This window comes from Eublepharis macularius, chromosome 7 (genome assembly GCF_028583425.1).
Source record: "Eublepharis macularius isolate TG4126 chromosome 7, MPM_Emac_v1.0, whole genome shotgun sequence".
NCBI classification, from domain to species: Eukaryota; Metazoa; Chordata; class Lepidosauria; order Squamata; family Eublepharidae; genus Eublepharis; species Eublepharis macularius.
The window spans coordinates 74483021-74500815 of record NC_072796.1 but is presented as its reverse complement, the minus strand read 5'-3'; the positions used below and the strand labels follow the sequence as shown (position 1 = coordinate 74500815).

The following is a 17795-nucleotide window of genomic DNA, read 5'->3' as shown; positions in this document are numbered from 1 at the left end:
ATAGAATAATGATGGAGTGGTTAATCATACAGAGAATAAACATTTCAAATTCTGATTAAACTTTCCTCCCCCTTCTGGGTCCCGGACGCAATTCTCTCTGTGCAACTGCTGTTGCAATGCTCTCCTCTTCCCCCCCCCCCTCCGGCTCCTCCTTTTCTTCGTTCTTGGTGCAGCAGAATTCTGGGTTTTTATTCTCAAAATCCTTTAGTTGATCTTCTGATAATATCTTATAGGCCTGATCTTTATATCTGAACCATATTCCTTCCGGGAATAACCATTTGTACTTTATTCCATGGTCCCTCAGAAGAGCTGCAAACTTTTTATATTTAAAACGCCGTTTCCGGACTAGAAATGGAACGTCCTTCAAAATCTTGACTTTCAAACCCATAAAGTCCAAATCCGCATTGTATGAGTTATATAGGATGGTGTCCCGAATCTTTTTAGTTGAAAAGTCAATAATGATCTCACGAGGCAACTGTCGCTTTGTTGCATATTTTGAAGAAGCCCGACGGACCTCCAAAATGGCGCTTTTAACCTCTTCTTTAGTCGTCCTCGCGGGTGTCGCCAGTAGTTCCGAGACCAAATCCCACAGATCCTCATTTTCCTCCTCTTTCACGTTTTGGAGACGCAAAATTGACTGCGTTCGTTCCACTTGTAGCCCGATCAGTTGGTTCTCCACCAACTTCAACTCCTTTTTTGTAGCCTTCACAAGTGACGCACTTTCCAGAGCAGACTTTTCTGCCCCCCCCGCTGCTGCCTTAATGGTTTTCACCTCGCTTTCAATTAAGCCCACCCTTTGATCAGTTTCGTTCAGCTTGTCAACAAAGGGTTTTATAGCTTCCACCACCGCCCTGCGCACCAATTCTTCGAGCGACTCCCCTTTCTGCAAGGTGGCCGAGATTGACTTACCGAGAGCGGGACTTTGCTTCTTTGCTGCCATTTTGGGGGGGGGGGGGGTGCCAACAAAATTCTGGAACTCCACGAAGGGGAAGAGCGAGTCTTCTTCAGATCAACCTCTCCTTCACAAACGCTTGTAGAACAGAAGGGATTCGCTTGTTTACAGGCTTCCGCCTGTTTCTTTTACTTGCCGTTTCTCGTTGCCCGGCGGCACTCGAGGCGCCGCGCACATCTGCCGGCCTCCATAGGGACAAACGGGCAATTCCCTCCCCGCATTGATTTCGGGGAGTTCTTCCCGCCGCGTCCCGGACCCTGGCTCCCTCCCTGGGAGTCCTGGGGGCTAATCCTTGCAGATCAGCCGCCCGGTCAGGGTGCCCGGTCGTTTCCTCCCGGACCAGCCGAGAGGAGCGTCCGGCATGGCTGAGAAAACGAAACCGACTCGTGTCAAGGTTGAACTTGATGTGACAGAAGAAGCTCTGTGTATTTAAAAATATAACTACTTTAACCACATAGATAGAATGGGGAAATCCAATTCTAACAGCAAAAAGGGCACAGGGGGCGGGTTCCTGCTTACATACCTGTAGCCCCTCTCCTCACTTTTCCCCCACTTAAGGTGAAAAGCATCAAAGCTTGCTAAACAGAAAAGTTCCTGGGCAGAGAAGGTAAGTTAGTGTTGGGAGGAGAGTTCTGTACTCCTTATCATATGTGCACTTTCCATTATTGCTGCAGAAGGTGATGTAGCATAGCAGCTTGATCTCCTAATTAAGGTATAAACTTATTGAATGGCATCAAGCAAACTATTATTTCTCCCCTTCACCCAATAATGATATTGGTTACCTTACAGAGGTGTTCTATAGTACTTTGTATAACTGATGCACTTCATAATACCAAATAGGCTTGCTACCTTTAATTTCTGACAAACTGCATTTTAAAGGTTTACTATCAATCTAGAAAAGGTTATTTGCTAAATTTCTGCTTCACAAATTCCTGTTAGATGCACAGGAGCAAATCCAATAATAAAGTATTAAGTCAGGAATACTCAGGAGTATCAGGTAGGTACAGTAGACTAGCAGATGCTTAATAAGTTTCCTGATACTGCTACTGCTTAGAACTGCAACAGAGGTTGTCAAGCTCCTGGCATATCAGAGTGGTGGACTATGCTTCACCTGTGCAATTAAAATCCTGCATAACCATCAATCTCACAAGAGAAACTTCCATGTGAAAAATACATAGCTAATCAAAACTTTGTACGAAAGGTATGAGGCTGTGATATTTAACTAAGGCTGAAAACTTATCCATAACTCTCTATTAGTAAATCCCATTGAATTTAATGGAACTTACTCCTGAGTAAATATGCAGAGGGTCAGAGTGCATATGGTTGCAATCTTAAACACTAGGAAGATGTAGTAAACAAAAATTAGTAGTAGTAAACAAAATTAGGAACGCACTGTAAGTACACACACATTCTAAGAACAGAACAAGAAATGAGAAAGGAAGTTTTATTCATGCTGATGCTGCTTTACAAAACTAGCCGGCTTTTTGGCTATGAAAATAGTCTTCCTAATGAATGGCCCCTGACCCTGCATTTACAAGACCATTAGCTTCAGCACTGAACATGGGTGCAGCATAAGGAGCTCATTGTCTGGCTAGTTATCAGCTCTGAAATATTAAACCTCAGGTATTCAAGAAGAGTTAGGGAGAACAAGAACTCCTATAGAAGACTATTGTATCTACAATGCAGTACTTGTAGGATGATTCCAGCAAATAATAATTAAGCCATTTAGTTTGGTATGTATTAAGTCACAACAGAATGTCATCAATAATACCTATCTCTCACCGACTCTGAGCCAACCATGGATGGAAGCTTTGTAAACATGGACTTAGAAACAAGCAAGCATATATAACAATAAATCATAACAAGTATCAGACAATCATATAGTTTAAATGAAAGTTACAAGGAAAAATTGTTCCCCAATAAACATTAGTAAGACATTCCTATGCATATTTACTTAGAAGTAAATTCTGCTTAGTTTAATGGCACTCACAAGGAAGTATATTTAACAGTGCAGCTTTAATGTAACTGAATTTTAGACACAGCAAGAAACCACTTCATATACAATATTACACTCACACGAGTCTGGGTGCACAGACATATACGCATGTATGTTTACTGAGCAGGTGCTGAATAAACACACACACACAAATGTAACTGTTTTCTTTCTAGTTAAAATATTACTGCATACAAGTGGATACTTACAAACACCTTTCCTTTTTCAGTTTGGAAATCTTTAACTGTAATCCTATAGGGAAAAAATACAAAAAACAAAGTATATTTTAAAATTCTCTTCCCATCACGGATTATTTTATTACCAAGTACTTCTTTGGATGATTTGTGAAAATTTAGACTTCCAATCAGTCCTTGCCCTTTCATATTTCTAGTGCTGAATTATACCTTTATTTTGTTTAGGAGCTGGTGCTCACTTTTAATTCTTTATATTCTCAAACCAAGGAACAGAAAAGATAATGGAAAGAGATTGGAATAAATGGTCTGGAAGGCGCCTTCCAACTCTATGGTTCTATGAATTCCCCAATGGCAATAATAAAATGTAGCAGTTAAATATTGAGATTGCAAAAGAAGACAGATCCACAGATAAGAAGCTAACGCCTGAAAAGATCTAGTCCAAGAGGTTAAGTTTACTCTGAAGGGTTTGAACAAAAGTTTCATCACCTGCTCACTGTATGCAGGCACAGGATTACTGGCGGGAGGGGGGGGGAGTGGATAAGGGATACAAGTTTCCAGGGGCCAAGGAAGCCAAGAGAATATTATGGGCTTTAGCAGCATACCTGTCTCTAAGTTTATTTAGTGGTCCCATCCAGGACATTTTTCCAAGGAAAAAAAAACACCAAAAGATTAACAACCTTTGCTTTGAGTTAGTTTCTTCACCCCCAACCTGCCCAGCTTCGAGCAGCCGTTCAAGGGTCAGATGAAAGCTGAAACAGAGTGGGTTACCATCAGCATATTGACGGCATTCCAAATCTACATTTCAAATAGTTGGGAGAAAAGGCAGATCCCTGCAGAATAATTCCCATGGGAAGGGCAGAAATATTCCAGCACACAATGCCATGGTCTTCAGATGGACAACTGGAAACCCAACAGGGTCAAATTTCCTCATTTATCTCCTGGTAAGATATTCAGCCTAGATGACCAGGGCAGAATCAGTCCTGAACACCAGAAGCCAGACTGAAATAGGTCCACGAGTGTTATCCATGAGCATCTGGTGGTGACCTATGGCTTAACTTTCTTTCAGTAAATGCATTATAATTAACGCATTGATTTATAAAGCAACAGTCACAACAAAGGGGACTTTGAAAGAGAAAAATAAAATAGAAAACACATGAACACTACATCAAAAGAAAGGTTTTTTTAAGGACATTAGGCAAGATGACTCTTCCCTCACAAGCACTCAAAAACAGAAAGGCATTATACTCAGCCATGCAGATCAGCTGAGAAATAATTTTGCTTTAAAAATGTTGGCTATTCAACAAGTCAATTAGATGTCTGCAATTAAGACCCCTATAAAGTGCTTCATTTTAATCCTGCTCCACACCCTTGAGAAGAAATGAGGCTACACAACAAAGAAGCTCCTGTAAAAAGAAGTCATCTGTCTGGCAAAGTATTTGGTCATGTAACACTAGCAAACTGAGCCACTAATGAAGAGGCAGTGCTTAAAAGGCTGTGCTATAAGTAACACCACCTGAATCCAGGAAGAACAAACCATATCAAAATGTCTCAGTAGTCTAGAGCAATTCTCATGCATTAAATAAAAATTATGATATCCAGTATATAATGTATAATTTGTTTGCTAACGTTACAGAAGTTGTTTTTCAAAGGAATAGAACCCTTTCTTTCATTGCTCTGCTTCAGTAAAAACTAAATGATTCATAAATCATCATCAAAAGATGGCATACTTATACTTACTCCAAATTAGTCCTAATAGAGTGATATCAGTTCACTGGAGGGCAAAGCCATTAAAAGCATGGGATAAGAACAATTGCCCTGACCCGCATAGCCCAGGCAAGCTTGCTCTCATCAGATTTCAGAAGCTAAGCAGGGCCAATGTTGGTTAGTGATTAGATGGGAAACCTCCAACGAAGACCAGGGATGCACAGGTAGGAAATGGCAAACCACTTCATGCCTTGAAAGCCCCACTAGGGGTTGCTGTATGTCAGCTATGTCTTGATGGCATTCTCCACTACCACCACCACAATAATTACCTACCGTTAATGCCTTCTTCAAGTTCACTGTGCAAAGTTTTCACCAGGATTAAACAATAAAGCTGAGGAATTTTTTTAAAGAACTTTTATTCGTTCAGATTGTCTCCATGAAGGGTGGAACTACATGTTATTTCAACACCCAGATGATTCCCACTTGCTCAGTATTTGAAAGGAGAGAACAGAAGGTTGGGGAAGAGAGATTACTGAATCCCTCCCTTGCTTTCCAATTCTCCTTCACAACCCTTTCTCTCAGCTCTTTTCTTTTATCTAGCCCAGTCATTTTCCAGGCACAGCACAATGGGCCAAACTACATGTTATGGCTGTCATGGGTTCAATCATGGCAACCAATGCCATTTTAAAGGAGAATTCAGCCATTTAAAAATTGCCACAAAATTGCTACAAACAACTGATTGGGCCCTTGCAGCAATTTTAAATAGTTAAAATAGGAAAACACTGTTAGGATCTATGTGGGAGGACAAACAAGGAGAAGATATTCAGGAGAAAGCTTTAAGGTTGGCAGGAAAGAATCAACCACATCCTTTCCTGCCAACCCTCTGCTGCACACTTGCATTGGTATAAATAATCCTGTCCTAAGAGTAACTAGACACTGGGCCTTTATTTAGTCACTGTACTTGTTCATTCATCCCCACGCAATGTATTTTTTATAATTTAAGCTGCTTTGAGCAGAACTCTGAAGAAGTAGCATAGAAATATTCTAAATAAATAAATGTGTCCAATCTAAGGCAGGCAGGTAGGCCAACAAAAATTGTGCAGTATGAAGATGAAAAATGTCACTTCGAATTCAAGACAGTCTGCACCAAACCCAGAATGTTCTCTATTATATTATATATATTTTCCCTCAGCCATAGCTTGTTAAAATTTTAGGGAAAAGTTAATAAAAATGTAAGCATCTTTTTCAACGGTAGCATTTGGATGATGGGTTCACATACAGAAAAGAATACACAGTGTAACCAAAAACAAATTTGGACACTTTACTTTCCTCACGACTGGCTTATGTAAGATATATTTTGCCAACAACTTAACATTTATAATGAGTCAGTTTTAATGCTTATTTATAGACCTCAGAAACAAGCAAAGTCCAGGCAAGCCTGTGTTTGATGTGTCTTAAGTATCATACGAGATTCTAGCAAAGGATCCCTACCTTTAGCAAAAATTAACTATTCTTGAGGTATGTCTTTGATGTACTCATATAGGATCTAATTTTATCAACCATTGTGTGGGTCATAGTAACAAACGTTTAGGCATGAGATAATCTGCCTGTGGCAATTCTGTATTAACACACCTATGAACAATCCAAACCATATATACTTAAAAGCAAGTTTCATTGACTCCAAAAGGATTTGCTTCAAAATATACATAATGTTTATAACTGTGGCTGTAACATGCCTCGAAAGATCCTCACAAGTTCTTTATTTTTCAAAGTTTCAGAGAATTTCAAATTTTTGTGCAGAACAATCCAAAGACACATTTCAAAGCTTTTTCTACTAAAGCTGAATTAGTTTATTTATTTGACTCCATGACATATAGACTCTTCTTAGCCTCCAAAATGCTGCTGTGAAGGTGCCTGAGTGTGGGCTCTGTTGATTACATCTCATATCACTCACTATACAAACTCAGTTGATGAATGAACCAAACTAAGAAGAGTAAAGATTATATTCTAAAGTAGACTAGAGTAAATGCTTACATTTCATGCCCTGCCTTCCTAGCAATGCACTGACATTTCCTCTGGTTTGCTTCAGACATTTCTGCATCTAATTAGGAGGGCATAAATGGGTATTTTCAGAATGCATTACATTTATTAATCTTAGTAAGTTTACAAGCATTGTGACTGTGAAATAATGTTATTCTGGGAATTGTATGTTCTTGGTTTTTTTTGTAGTATGAGTTACTTTGGGTTACTTTATTTGTTGCTTTGCCCATGCCAGGTTACACAGCAGTTTCTGCAGCAAGCACAAAAGTAACTGAAGCTCCTGATATCTGGCAGTACCTGTTCCTCGGGGCTCCTTTTATAACTTCCATATAAGTCTACCTGTAAAAGTAACCCTGAGGAAATTGGCTGCTGGTTCTGTTTCTGCTCCTTGCATTCAATTGTTGTGCCTGAGTATAGCTGGTATTCCTTAGATCACAACAAAAGCTCTCTCTCTCAGTGGACTGTACTGCAACTTATCAAGACTGCTAGCTGTTGCTTCAGTAGGTGTCTTTCTCAAATATGTATCTGAGAGATCCTCCATCCACCAGGGTCTGCATCAAAAGAGTATTATTGTTTCACTCTCATTTTTATATTTCAAACATGAGCAACAGCAAAAAATCAGCAACAGTAAAGCTCATTTAAATTTCTTATACACATTATCTGCTTAGTCTCTGAATGCCAGAAAAAACAGTATTTTTAATCTGGCAAGAGCCAGTGTGGTGCAGTACTCAGAGTGTACTAGGATCTGGGAGAGTCAGGTTTGAACCCCCGCTCTGCCATGGAAGCTTACATGGAAGCTTAGACACATAGTCAGCCGAAACTACCTCACAGGGTTGTTGTGAGTATAAAATGGAAGATAGGATACTGATGCAAGTCCCTTTGGGTACCCACAGGGGAAAAAGACAGGATAAGTAAAGTAAGTAAATAAATAATATACTTAATGAAATAGTTCTCTAACTTTTATCTCTGCTTCCCATTCTGCTTGATAAGTACATGGAAAAAATTCCAAGAAGAAAAAGAATGATAGGGTTAACTCTTTCTTGTTTATCTGAAGAGCTCTAATTGATAAAGAGCTGAAGACTTTGACATGTCTCAAGAACTTAAATTTTATTTTAAGTGACTAGAAACTGAATGGATTAGGTCTATTCAAATAAGATTAGTCACCTGGAATAATCATTCATGCTTGTCCATCACCTGATTGCCATCTCGCTTTATTTTCACAGACTGGCTGAATATATAAGGCCAAAAGAAATCAGCTGATTAGGAGCCAACTTTGAGGTATATGTTTGGTAAACACATGCCAGTCTATTACACTACATTAATATTCTGGGCCCTTATCCAATAACCAGAGTAAAAAAGGCCTCTTAAAATGTTAAGTGTATGGAAATGGTTAAAAGGGCACATTCTGTACTAATTATTAAGAAAGGAGCTGAACACAGTCAGCTGGTAGCAGAATGCCTTGTAGAGATCTATGGCACAGCTTCATTTAGAATAATGTATACAATTCTGGTCACTGTATCTCAAAGAATATTGTGGTACCATAAAAGGTACAGAAGGCAACCAAAATAATTAAATGGCTGGCAAGACTAAGGGGCTTCTTCATTCAGAAAAAAAGTTGGCTAGGGCATGGCATGATAGAAATTTATAAAATTATGCAGATCCAGCATATTCAGAGGCAGAAACCCTCTGAATGGGTGCTGGGTTGTAATAACAGAGAGGCTTTGGCCTCTGGGCCCTGTTTACAGGCCTGCTCTTATGTTCTTACTAAACTTATGTAACATGGTGAGTAGATGGCACTCCCGTATATATATCTCCTAAAGCTGCTACTCCAAGAATGATCCATATTTCTTGACATGCTTCTGTCAATTGAGATATGTATAGACCAACTGTATTACCTTTTACTTCTTTATCATGACATTCTTTTAGTTTCGTCCACAGTTCCTTGAAGCAGTCTGCAACAGGTTCTACAGAGCTGGGACTTCCACAGCTACCTCCGGAAGTATTCATTTTGACTTGCACTTGTCTGTGCTACTTGCTGTTTGTTCTCTTTTCCAATTTATATCACATAGTTATAACGCTGTTTTCCTAGACAATTGGATTACTGCAATGAAAGGTTCACAAAGTTTACAGTTTATCAAAAATATAAATTACAGCAAGAAATGAAATATATAACTTTTTCCTGGCTATGCAAAATTTACAGGTCAAACATGCACATTACAAAGTTCTGTGCAATTCTCTCCCTACCCTGTTTTTGTTTATTTATCAAAAAGTAGAAGGTAAAATGAAGTGCAGAGGTGCTTAGCCTTTTCCCTAGTAGCTGTGTTTTTTTAAAAAAAAATAAGCCTGTGCTAAGTAGCCTTGCTCAGACACACACGTTTTTTTTTTTCTGACTCCAGCTAGCAAATATACAGGAAGTATGAGATTAGATACAAGAAAACTTTCAGGAGAGCTGAAACATTGTTTCTAGTACATGACATGCAATTACCTTTTATAGTTTCCTTATAGAGCATAACAACTATAGTATAGTTCAATGACCAAAGCAGAGAACTCAGTCCACACGTCTATGGTGAACAGTCTTCATCGGCCATAATTTCTTTGAGGAATCCACTGTCAGGTGACATTCTACACATATTTAAAGCATTAACAGCCTTCAAGTATATCTGCATATACCCAGTACTCACTGGGCATCGATTTGAATGCTTTGAGCCTTCAGTAGAAGATTTCTCCCCAGCTTAAGGATTTACGCTCCAGAAAATATAGCTCTAGTACTCTCTTTGACACATTATTCAACCCTATTCTTTAGGAGGATTAATATGATTAAAATGCTTGTAACTGACTATTTTTGTCTGGCACAGCTCTTGCACCTCCAACAACTTCTCAAGCAGCAGAAATTCAACAGGGCCTTTCTAGGCACCCAAAATGCCCCGCAGGGAAAAGCTGTTGAACTTTGCCTGTAATGCAGCCGATGAAGACTCAGGAGCCTGGCCAGAGATCAGGCGGAGCTCCTGTACGAGACATGATGCGCGCGCACGTCCTGAAGGCACAGAAGCCTTCTCCGAGGTTTGAAAAGGGCGGCTTTTTCAAAACAGTGAAGTCAGGAGGAGGAGGATCGCCCTGCATCTCGGAGGCGATGAGGCGCACGTCCTTTGCCTCTTTCCTTCAGTGAAAGGACTAGAGCGGCCAGTCACAAAACAAGGTGGCACGCTTTCCTCCCTGGGGGGCGCGAATGCCTCTCTCCATACGGCTGTTCTGAGGAAGGGAAAATTTTGCTTTCGCACAGAACGAGGAATTCGGAGGGGCGGGGGGGGGGATTATCTGAGCCTGCGGCACATGGACCAACGAGCGAGCACCGCGACAAGCAGCAGCAGCAGCAGCGGCCCCCCTCCCCGAGTAAAGAAGGAAGACGAGACACAAATTCCGTCCCGCCGTCAGAGCCGGCACGGAAGGCCGGCGTGTTACTACCTGGCGGAGGATTCGGCTCCCTCGATTCGGAGGCAAAGCGAAAGCGAAGAGAGTATTTTACTTTCTCCCGCCCGACAAGTATGCTTTCCCAGAGAACCAGAGAAACAATAGCTTGGTTGAAGAGCTTGGTGCTTAGCGGCCCCTGGTGGCCGGAGGCTATGTCGACTGTGGCTTTCCGCCTCTCAGCCAGGGAATAATTCCTTTTCACCCGGAAAGATGCGCGTTTGCTCTTTATCCTTTCCTTTTAGCATCATTTCATGCTGGCAGAATTAATGAAAGCCTGGCTTTAGAGTCGGTGTCCGTTATCAAGAGCCACAGCTCGATGCAGTTATGATGAAGCATAAGCTTCGTCAGAGAGCTGGAGCTCTCGAAAGCTTATGCTACAATAAAGTTGGTTAGTCTTAAAGGTGCCACCGGACTCTTTACTATTTTGCTACTACAGACTAACACAGCTAACTCCTCTGGATCTATGAGTATCTGTTATTAGTCCGGTGAGGTTGCAGTAGTAAGAGTGCAACAGAGCACGTGCAGCGTGCCCTTTCTTAGGAGGGAGGAAACATCTGTTAAAATGTTTATAAAACTGGCCTTGCATTTCTTACAGAAGATGGACAACAGAGGGGGGAGTCTGCACTTCCATGGGGAGGGAATCCCATAATGATTGAGTTGCACAAAGAAGAGTGACCCTCTTACTAATAATAATGCTGACATTGTTCACTGCTCTGAATAAGACCCTAATCTGTCTAGAAGAGTAGTAGATAAGAGCAATTATTAGTACTACTACTACTAACGATTTATATATTACCTTTCAGGACAATTTAATGCCACACTCAGAGCAGTTTACAAAGTGTGTTATTATCCTCACCACAATCATCCTGTGAGGTGGGAGGGGCTGAGAGAGCTGTAGAAGCTGTGATTGACCTGAGGTCACTAGACTGGCTTCAAGCAGAGAGTCAAACCCGGCTCTCCAAATTAGAGTCCTGCTACTCTTAACCACACCAAATTGGCTCTCACTGCTACTGCTACCGCGGTCATATGTACAACTAGAACAGAGGGCTGAACCAGAAGGAAGCCCTGGAATGATCTGAGGTGACAAATAGGTTCATAAAAAGTAAACAAGTCAAAAGACATTAAAACAACACTCCAGACAAGGCAACTTAAATATAGGTGTACTTAAGCTACAGCAGCCCAATTAGGCCATTTTGGCCAGACCTCGTTAGGGGTTGGGAGCTAAGCAGGGTCAGCCACCACAGTCAGTACTTGGACAAAGGCTGCCAAGGAAGACTGGGGTTGCTGTGAGAAGGAAGGCGGTGGCAAACTACCTCTGCCTGTCTTATGCCTGGAGTACCTGTGAAAGTTGCATTGTGAGTTGGTTGCCTGTGAAGTGGTTGCAACTAGACTGCACATTTTCTTCCTCATTTATGATACAAGAATTTATCCTTAATGCAGCAGCAGAGCAGTATAAAACAGTTATCCTCTGCTGGTTATCAGAAGCCACTGCAAGTGGGTAGAAGGAACTACTTGAAGTCTTAAATTCCAAATGTCCCCAAGTTCTGAATCTCTCCTCAATTTGTAGATTGCCATCATTAAGAATAATTGTGCTAAGGAATTACTTATTATCTTCTTTGAAAAAATGTAACTCATTAGTTTGGCCACAACAGACTGATAATAATCCTACCTCATTGAAGATGATGAAAACTACTGAATGAGATTGTCCTGAATGAGTTCAATAATGACAGTGAAGTTTAGTGCAGCATATGTCACTTTTCCAGAAGTGGTAAACATCCACACCTAGGCAATAAACCTGTGGGGAAAGGTATTGCATTGTTGTACTTGAAGACAGTTGAGAATTAGGAACTCATGGCTCAATTTTAATGCAGTATTTAATGTATGAGAGTGATGAATAATGAACAGGGACTTCAATTGTTCGGCTGCGAATCAACACTCTACTGGTTTGAATCCCCCTACTGCCATGAGCTCAGTAGGTGGCCTTGGGTAAGCCACTCCTCTCAGCCCCAGCTCCCCAGCTGCATTGTGGGAATAATAATAACACTAACTTGTTCACCGCTCTGGGTGGGACACTAAACTGTCTAGAAGAGTGGTATATAAGCACAGTTATCATCATCATTATTATTAATATTTAGAATTTAAATAATGCTTCTTGCACCTTTTCTTGTAATCCCTACAACAGTTACAAACTCTGAAGCAGTTATGGAGTTTGAAGATTATTTCAGTACTAGTTACTACATCAAACTAACTGTTGAACTGCAAAAAATACAGCAGTAAGAAATTCAGTAGTTACTTGAACATGATTTCCAGAACACCGGATAAAATTACTTAAATTTCTACATATTTTTAAACAAAACCACTCAGTGTATATAACTAAATCAGTGATAAAATCCAGCAGAGACTATCTTTGTCATCACACGAATGATTGTTTGAAGTAAGACTGAGAAATTGGGGGGATGTATTAGAAGATGTTTTACTGCTATTTTAAATACCAAGAGAGCATAACTGAAAGAAGGCTTGCCATTGGCTACAAGGGCTTCAGGAAACTGGGCCCTTGAATAAATGATACAATAACATTAATTGAACGCTTTCACAGTGGACACACAAAATGTTTCATTCATGAGCTGCACACACAAAATTGTGTTACAGCGATGGCCATCTGCTGTTTTTGGAAGAGATTCACTTGTCTGTCTAAGCAGGAGGAGATGCCCATGAGATATGCACTTTGAAAGAGACACGTGTTTGGACACATGCTGAACAGAGCAAGGGCTCTTTGCCAGGGGGTAAATATGATAGTTTAGAATTTTGCATTCCCTAGTTTTTCTTCCTGACAATGGCAACTCTTAATGAAACTTTGTTCTTATAAACAATGCCTCTGTGCCTCTGTTTGTCTCAAACCCTAGTGCCTTCATCCCAAAGGATGTCCAGCTAACAATTCCTGTACAGAATTCAAGAGTATATAATATACTTTTTAGTAGGTTAGTTTTGCCAGGCACTTGTACTGTGATCCTGCATAGAGTTTGTCTGGATAAATCTCATTCAGAATTGAACAGTATGTGCAAGATTAGAGCATCAGCCAATGGTAACCATAGCCCTGCTCTGCAATATTAGGAGGAAATGTTCTTTGTAACTTCCAGAGGAGTTATGAATTGCCACTTGCATTGGGCTGTGCTCAGAAATGCTCCTTAAGCCAGCTTCTAAAATCAAAAGCACTAACACTACATTCCCAAGCAGTGTTAGATCCTTCTAAAACCATTGACTTCAAAGGATTTAGAAGGGTGTAATTCTAGTTAGGATTGTATTGGTAGTGATTTAGGCAGCATTGACTCTTCATATACTAACTCTTTGTCTATACATTACAAAGGAAGATGGCAGAAGTTCCAAATGGTCTCTGGTTTGAAGTACTAGTCCCTAATAAATCACTGCTCCTGTTTTATCATTTTAAAAACTCAGATATGAACTATGTAATAAAGCAGATAAATGACTATTCACTGCTCTTTAATAATATTCAAAATCTATCTCCTAAATGGATTGTTTCACCGTCTTTTTCAAAGAAAACTGGCCTTTTCATTTATTAATGAATGCTAATTACTTAAATGTTGTATCAAAAATCCATTACTTTGTCTTCATTTATATGTCAGGAGATTTTGAATTGCAGATAATGGACAAGGCTGTGGTTCAAGTTAACAGCTTTCAGAGTCCTGTCTAAAGCATTTAGTGTTTTGAACCCAGTGAATAATGACATGGCATGCTGAGTGACTTGCATCTAGGCAGGACCAGTGCAAGAGCCAGGTCACCTTAGCTCAGGATTCTTGCCTCTTATTGTTGGTTTCTTGTAAGCAGTAGAAAAAATTTATGCATGGAACAGTATCACAATTTTTGGGCAGACAGATGAATGTGTTACTGTCCTCGTGAATAAATAAATGGTGATACGGGATAAAGAAATTTCAAAAACTCTCTTCCTCAAATCTGCAGCTTTTCTTTTTTCAATTTTTCAACAGTGAATTACAGTAAAAAAAAATCTCAGGCACCCATACAGCCAATAGTAGTCAAGCCTAAATCCTATTGAAACAACTGGATCAAGTTAGTTGTAGATAATCTAAACTCTATTGTTTCTAATGGGATGTAATTCTAATTAATTTAAAATGGACTAAATAACAAGATTGCAGTCTCTTACTTAGGGGGAATAAGTGCTATTGAATTCAATGGAATTTACTTTCAACATAATATATATAAGACACTAGAAAGTAAAATTAAACTTTTATTTTGAATGACACATTACATGTTAAAGAAAAAGTTATCTTATGCCTCATTTTTCAACATTTTTCTCCAGACTGGATACTACCTGTTTCAGATTATGGGAATATCTCACTTAACATGCTCTTAGTTTCAAAACATAGACCACTAGGTACCAAAATTTTACTTACTTGTAATTGGAAAAAAACTACTAAATATGTTATCTCTTCATGAGGAAGAGAAACCACTATACTTTGTGTATTTTTAATCTAGTTAAATAAAGGATAAGAAATGTACATTTGTTTTAAACAAAAGTTATTTTGTCCTAACAGGCATGACAAAACCTGTCTTCATTCCTTTCTGTTCAGCTCAGCCAGTACACCTCTTAGCTTCAGTAGTTAATCAGTTACCAGATTCCACAGCCTTTGTTTTCTAATTCTTAGTTGACACTGTTCTTGCAAATGTACTGAAATCCATAACCTGAACAGTAAGTAGCATTTAACACATTAAGATGGAGTTACCTTTTTGCTAAATTCTTCCAACTTTTGGATGCTGCATTAGTATAGCTGCTTTATTTATTGCTTAAAGCAAAGAATGGATTGAGCTTTTAACATCTTCTATGTTAGGATATACTATATCAAAGCCTGTGAATGAAATTTACTTTCTTAAGTGATGTGCATGTTGCAACATTACTTATAAGATGAGATTACAGTGCAAAACAAAATTTCATTCTGCATGATATTTTTCTTGTTATATTGCCAGTGTGAGATTTACCAGTGTCTTCAATAACTGTTCTACAAACACAAGATGAGATTGGAAAATTAAGCGACCCTCCAAAATTCATTGAGCAAGAGCAAGACTAAAAACCAGGCACTCCAACTTTATGCACTGAGCTGTACTTCTAGCCATGCATTTGATGGACAGTTAGTCAAAGAAATTGCCAAATGATGTCACCAGTAGGATATGATACAGCAGTGATAATACATCAATAAATACAGAAGGAGACAGCTGCATGCATGATATCATTCGAGTTCTGGGATAAGGTCTTAAAATATTAAGGGAGGCTTCAGAATCTTACCTTTTTTCTTAAATGTGAAAGGTTAGTCTGCCCTTGATCAGCAGTGTTGATTAGGTATTGTTGATTTCCCCCCTCTGATTCTCTAAACAACAAGCATATATAGGATGAGGAAGCCACTGTGGACCACACCAGAGAATGCTCAGAGGAGCTCTGCTGCACCTAAGATATATACAATTTGCAATGGATAACCTAATATGTCTTTCATTTAACTGGCTGGGCAGGTTTCTACATTCTCTGGAACATGGAATCATACCAGAATTTGTTGGCATAACAGGCCTGTCAAACCAGTTCCTCAGTAGATCAGGAACCTGCTCAACCAGTCTGCATCAAAGAGCAGCTCGACATGCTGCGGCTCAGCTCAGTTCTGAAGCTTCATAAGTGGTGAGTTATTCACGCCTCCACCAACTCCCAGCATCAAATGCTGTAGCCTGCAGCAAAATAATTTACCAAGGGGCTGTATCCATATCAAACACAGCAATATCCTATTGTTTCAAAGACTTCATTATTACATATCTAGATGGAGCAGTTGATAGACTAACATTTCATAAATGAACAGGTTAAAATGGAAGGATGCCCTTTGAAACAACTAGAAAAGAAGTTATGATGAAATGACATTTAAACATTATTAAAATGCTACAGACTATAACTGAAGCTCAGTCCTAAACTGTTCTCTCTCCCCTAACCGTGAGTAATGAATTCTCTGGGAAGCAGTGGTAAAGGAGCTTTTCTATTGCACAGAGAAGAAAATGCAGGTTGCAGCTGCAGTATTAATTATCTGATTTGGTACAGGAGGTTTATACTGCAGACAGAGGCCAGTAAGAGAGAGAGAGAGAGAGAGAGAGAGATTGGTGCAGGTATATTAAATAGCAAAACCTGTCGATACATTACCATACACTGGTAAAATGTTCTTCCTACCTTTCAGTTTGCTATAGTATACTGCGAGCTTTGTAAGCAGTTACATTTTATGACATTAATGACAATCCATATGGAAATCCCCTTTAATTCTCACTGCAGTTCTGGTGCTCCAGCTCCTAACAATACTATTTCCTCATTACCCTATATGATCAGAATGTTTAAAATGGCAACATGATTTTCAGTGATCCAAAGAGAACATTACTGCTTCCATTTACACGACTCTTTCACATTATTAGCAACCAATGCATCCTAATTGTTGTTTGTTATATCCTATTCAGATGCCTTCCCTCAAACAAGCATTTTTTTCTTTTGAGACATTTAGGTTTTCTAAGTGAAACTTCTCCCAGCATTCAGAGCTATTTGCTGAAATGGGGTTTGCAAATAGATATTGGAAGAATATAAAATGTTGCAAAGTTTGTGTATGTATATCTGGAGATACCTGTGTCACTTGTCATGCATACATTCGCTTCAATATATGCCTGTGATACTCTGGTAATAACATTGCACAGATAATTCTAAATTGTAATATTTTCAGCTACTTGGGGGAAAGAAATCCATTATACCAGGAAAAAAATTGTTTGCTTAGTTTTATAGTTTGCCCTGTCCTGAAAGTTTACACATGAGATGCTGCACAAATTTGTTCTCCTATTTATGGCATTTTACAATCTCTTTTTGTTTTTTTACAAAGAATATATCTGTTCTCAAACATTCCAGAACATGGATAGCTTTCCGTGCAGCAAGTCAATGTTTAGAACCGTGTGAATGTCACCACAAGCATGAACTAGGTAAAGTCCATGATATAACTAATCACATAAGTAGCATACATCTTCCCACTCTTCCTTTGCTTTCTCTTCAGGGGCAGGGTAAATCGAAGATGTCCTTCCTCTCTTTCCGGAAAGGCTGCTTTTAAGCAGAGCCGTCACAAATAACTGCCAAATCTCCGTCTTGAAGTTAAAGCTGGAGGAAGAGAAAAAAATGCACTGAAAGGTAAAGAAGAAAAAAGATAAAGCAAGAGTAGGAACAGAACAGAGAGCAGACAAGAGGATGGAGAGACTCTAGAGGAGAAGGGAGGTCCAGTAGAAGAACCGAATGGCAGAAAATACCTCATGCGTTCTAACTTGTTCATTATTTCAAGCTGTGCAGTTTCCTGTTGTATCATTTACACAAAGAAATATTCATGTTTCCTTTTAAAAGAATAAACCCCCAAAGTGGCAA

The 17795-nt window shown here is 39.4% G+C and overlaps 1 protein-coding gene across 5 annotated transcripts in view; it reads right to left on the bottom strand.

The window, feature by feature from the left end:
- Positions 1–15807, bottom strand: part of RBBP8 (RB binding protein 8, endonuclease) — a 62284-nt gene extending 46477 nt beyond the window's left edge. For 3 of the 5 annotated variants that reach the window (XM_054985586.1, XM_054985589.1, XM_054985590.1), the window contains exons 1-3: positions 15666–15807; positions 8779–8984; positions 3155–3197 (exon numbers count right to left, since the gene is read on the bottom strand). In XM_054985586.1, coding sequence (XP_054841561.1) covers positions 3155–3197; positions 8779–8890 — 155 coding nt within the window. In that variant the 5' untranslated portion in view covers positions 8891–8984; positions 15666–15807. Of the gene's footprint in view, positions 1–3154; positions 3198–8778; positions 8985–10345; positions 10413–12020; positions 12057–15665 lie in introns of those variants that run through there. The other 2 variants (XM_054985588.1, XM_054985587.1) reach the window with 2 other exon arrangements.
- Between the last annotated feature and the right edge of the window lie 1988 nt (positions 15808–17795).